This window comes from Dromiciops gliroides, chromosome X (genome assembly GCF_019393635.1).
Source record: "Dromiciops gliroides isolate mDroGli1 chromosome X, mDroGli1.pri, whole genome shotgun sequence".
NCBI classification, from domain to species: domain Eukaryota; kingdom Metazoa; phylum Chordata; class Mammalia; order Microbiotheria; family Microbiotheriidae; genus Dromiciops; species Dromiciops gliroides.
In genome coordinates, this window is record NC_057867.1 from 41,479,030 (window position 1) to 41,483,904 (window position 4,875).

At 41.4% G+C, this 4,875-nt stretch overlaps 1 protein-coding gene across 1 annotated transcript; it reads right to left on the reverse strand.

Annotated features, from left to right (window-relative positions):
• Positions 1-1,211: 1,211 nt before the first annotated feature.
• On the reverse strand, positions 1,212-1,737 carry LOC122734171 (40S ribosomal protein S15a-like). The gene is made up of 2 exons (XM_043974902.1): positions 1,640-1,737; positions 1,212-1,473 (listed from the first exon to the last, which is right to left on the reverse strand). Exons 1-2 carry the CDS (start codon positions 1,735-1,737, stop codon positions 1,212-1,214), a joined length of 360 nt encoding a protein of 119 aa, XP_043830837.1.
• Positions 1,738-4,875: the final 3,138 nt, after the last annotated feature.

Consider the following 4,875-nt stretch of genomic DNA (forward strand, 5'->3'; position numbering starts at 1 on the left):
TTTAGAGCAAAAAGTGAACAATTTTATTAATGTAGTCAACATCCCGAATAACAGAAAGGAGGAAACAGAACTCGGTGATTCAGTGAGGCAACGAAAACGATTAGAACCAAGTTAAAGACTGAAAAATTTGAAAAACAAGGGAGCCATTTACTATAAAAAACAACTGACTTGGGAAAGAGGACAAGGACAGATCATTTCAGAATACTGGACTCTCTGAAAACCGTGACCAAGCCAAACCAAAAAAGCCTGGATACCATATTTCAAGAAATCACAAAAGAAAACTGTCCTGAACTATTACAGCCAGAGGGTAAAGTGAAGATAGAAAGCATTTATTGGTTATCTCCTGAAACAACATAAGTAGTTTTTAAAAAGCTTTAGATACATACATGGGTGAAGGAACTAGAATACTTGCCTTTGCAAGTGTGATATTTGGTAAACAGTCCTTACCTTGGAGGTTGATGGGTTTTTCCATCAATCAGAAAAAAACATCATAAGCTAACTAGACCAGGAGGTTGATTCTAACTTCAATTCCTTATGCTGTAACTGAAATCCATTTCCTTCCAACTACTAGATTACAAATTCCATGAGGATGAGTACTGTCACAGGATCATAGATTTAGAGTTGGAAGTCAAACCTCATTTTACAGAGGAGGAAACCGAGGCCCAGAGAGGTGAAATGAGTTGTCTGAGGCCACACAGGCAGTAAGGGGGAGGGAAATGGCACTCTGTACACTGTACTTGCCTCGAGTTGTTTTTTCCCCTATCTCTTGCAAGCTATATAGCATAGTGCTTAGCCTATAGTAGGCAAATTCTTGTTGATATGGTTATGATTCCTTCTTTTTTTTCCTTAGTGGGGAGAGGAAAGAGTTAGTTATCCTCTTTGTAATTACTTTCCCACATATTTGAATACTCTGAGTCCCACAAAATGTCTCAGTCATAACAAATGATCAGGTCACAGGATCTCAGAGTTGGAAGGGACTTAGTCAATTTCTTCAACCCCTAGCTGAACAGGAATCCCTGACAAATTATCATTCAGCCAGTCTTTGCTTGAATATCTACAGTGATGGGGAGCTAACTCAGTAGCATCTGAGGAAGCCTGGTCTTTTTTGGACAGCTGTGATGATGATAACGCTTATTCTTTTTTTTTCCCCCATTGGAGCATTTTATTTGTATGTATGTTTTACACCCTTAGAAAAAGAATCCCACGATTTTTCATCCTGTGTGTTTTCGTCTTGCTTCCTCATGATCCATGATGCCAGCTGAAGTTGTAAGCACAATGAAGCCAAACTGACAGGATGGTAGCAGATTATTCTGCCCCATCTCCAGATCTTTCAATTGAACATCAAATCTGGGGCTGATTATACCACACTTGTTTAATCTGCCTGTGAGGTTCACAACAATTTTTCCTGCTCTGTGATCAGAGATGATCTCAAATTCGCCAATGTAACCGTATTTCATCATCACAGTTAAGAACCTGATGATTGGGGTAGTTGGGGTAGCTTGGTAACAGAGTGTATAAAGCACTGGCTCTGGATTCAGGAGGACCTGAGTTCAAATCCAGCCTCAGACACTTGACATTTATTAACTGTGTGACCCTGGGCAAGTCACTTAACCCCCATTAGCCCACAAAAAAAAAGAACCTGACAATTACTTTAGAGCGTGGCCTAATGAAAACCTGGTGTTTTCCTCGTTTTTCTGTATCGTTGATGCTTTTGAGAGCATCTGCCAGGACATCCATGCGGCACTGCAAGATGGCAGTAAGAGCAAGAATGCTTATTCTTCTATCTGGCTGAGATTGGCTCCTCTGTAACTTCTATCCATTGCTCCTAGTTGCCCCTGTAGGGCCAAGCAGAACATTCTAATAATCCTCTTCCACATGACAGCCTGTCACAAACAGTACTCAAAGCATCATATCTTTGTTGTAGTTCAGTCGTGTATGTCTCTTTGTGACCCCATGGACCATAGCATGTCGGGCTCTTTTATCCTCCACTGTCTCCTGAAGTCTGTTCATGTCCATGTTTGTTGTTTCCATGACGCCATCTCGCCATCTCATCCTCTCCCGTCCCCCTTTCTTTTTGCCTTCATTATTTCCCGGGTCTTCTCCAGTGAGTCTTCTCATTAAGTGGCCAAAATATTTCAGGTTCAGCTTCAGTAGTTGACCTTTCAATGAGCAGTCTGAATGAATCCCTTTAAGTATTGATTGATTTGCCGTCCTTGCTGTCCTCCAGCACCACAATTTGAAAGTATTGATTCTGTGCCATTCGACTTTCCTTATACTCCAACTTTCACAGCCAGACATTGCTATTAGAAAAACCATAGCTTGGACTAAGTATCACATCTTGCCTCAAGTCTTGTATTTTTCAAGGCTAAAAATACCCAGTTCCTTCATTCATTCCTCAAGTGACCTGGCTTCATGTCCTCTTCTCATTTTTTTTTTTTGTTTTTTGGTGAGGCAATTGGGGTTAAGTGACTTGCCCAAAGTCACACAGCTAGTAAGTGTCAAGTGTCTGAGGCTGGATTTGAACTCAGGTACTCCTGTATCCAGGGCCGGTGCTCTATCCACTGCTCCATCTAGTTGCCCCCTCTTCTCATTTTAGTTAACTTCTTCTGCATGTACATCAGCTTGTTACTGTCCTTCCTGAAATGTGGCAACCAGAATACAGTACTCCAGCTGTAATCTGCTTAGGGCAGAAGAGAGCAGCACCACAACCTCCTTTATTATGGACACTAGGCTTCTATTTAGTGGTTAATCAGAGAAGAAACTCCAACCTGGTGCAGTGACCCAAAAAGAGATAATATCCGTTCTGTGGGTTAGAGCCAAGAATTAAGCTACTTCATGTGATATCAGAGTCTTCTTGGACCATGGAACTTGGGTTGCATGTTAATGAATCCTAAGCCACATTAATTTTTTTTTTGGCAACATCAATCACCAAACAAGCATTTCTATGGTTGAGTTATTGGAGCTGTCTTTTAACACCGCCCCCCCCCTTCTTTTTTACTTTTCTGTGCAGGGCAATGAGGGTTAAGTGACCTGCCCAGGGTCACACAGCTAGTAAGTGTCAAGTGTCTGAGACCGGATTTGAACTCAGGTCCTCCTGAATCCAGGGCTGGTGCTTTATCCACTGAGCCACCTAGCTGCCCCAGGAAGTTGGTTTTTAAAATTCAGTTGCAAGGGGGCGGCTAGGTGGCACAGTGGATACACTTACTAGCTGTGTGACCCTGGGCAAGTCACTAAAGCCCCATTGCCCTGCAAAAAAAAAAAATTCAGTTGCAAAACTTTACCTTGAATTTCACTGTGGTAGATGTAGCTCATTCTGGTTGGTTGAAATAATTTTGAATCACAATTCTGCTATCTGGGTTCACTATACAGCTTTTGATTATTCACAAGTTTGAATTGGGTTTCCATTTGCAGTTCTGTTTCCCATCTTAATTCTCCAAGTCAAATGTCTCAAAGCAATAATAGATAGGAAAGTACCTTTTGGAAAAAATAATTGGAAAAACACCTCTTTACATTTTTGTAGAGCATTTTATCTGGATCTCTCCTTTGCCCCAATCACACTCTATCTCAGATTACATGCTTGTCTATACATGGAATTCCTCCAGTAGAAAGTCAACTCCTTGAGGGCAAATACAGTTTTGTTTTTGTCTTTGTATGCCTAATGCCTTGTATATATATATTAGGTGCTTCATAGCTGTGTGTTATTATCCAGGTGCAAAACTCTAACCAGTAAAATCACAGATTCACTCTCTACCCCTCTAATCATAACAACGATATCTTTATTATTATATTTGTAACAAGCGCCTTTGTTGTTATACTGTAGTTCTAGGCCATGTTGGCCTAGAACAAAACTGTGTAATACAAGGATAGGGATTTCTTAGCGATATTACAAGTGTCTGGTAGTATTTCCTTCTTAATATTATGATTAAGAAGGCTGTGAAATTGTGTAGTAGATAGAGTGCTGGGATTTGAAGTCAGAAACATCTGTGTTACTGGGTGATCCTGAGCAAGTCACTAAACCTTTCTGGGTCCGAGTTCCTCACCTATAAAGTGGGGATTAAAAATAGCATCTACCTCATTGAGTTGTTACGGGGATGAAATGTGATGATGTATGTGGAATCTAGATGCAGATTCAACCATACTACTACTACTATTTTTTTCTTTTTTTTTTGCAGGGCAATGAGGGTTAAGTGACTTGCCCAGGGTCACACAGCTAGTAAGTGTCAAGTGTCTGAGGCTGGATTTGAACTCAGGTCCTCCTGAATCTAGGGTCGGTGCTTTATCCACTGTGCCACCTAGCTGCCCCTGATGATATATGTTAAAAGCACTTTAGGCACCTTACAGTGATTAATAACAGCGATTATTATTGTTATTATTAATGTTCTTCTTATAATCATAGGATAAGGGGGCCAGAAGGGCCCTTAGAGTCCATCTAGTCCAATCCTTTTATTTTATAGATGAGGAGACCGAGACCTAGGGAGGGGATGTAACTTGCCAGAGATCCCACAGTGAGGTGATAGCAGAGAGATGGCATGAGAATTCTGGGCTACGATGTTCCATTCTTTGGAGACGGGAAGGCCTGGTCAAAAAGATCCTGCAACTGGATCTGCAGCCAGAGGGCTTGGGTTGCAAACACAGCTTGGCTATCTGTTACCTTTATTCCTCTGCTTTTTTTTCTGGGCAGTGAGGGTTAAGTGACTTGCCCAGGGTCACACAGCTAGTAAGTGTCAAGTGTCTGAGGCTGGAATTGAACTCAGGTCCTCCTGAATCCAGGGCCGGTGCTTTATCCACTGTACCACCTAGCTGCCTCTATTTGTTACCTTTAGGACTTTAGGCAAATTACTCAATTTCTTTGGTCCTCAGTTTCCATATCTGTAA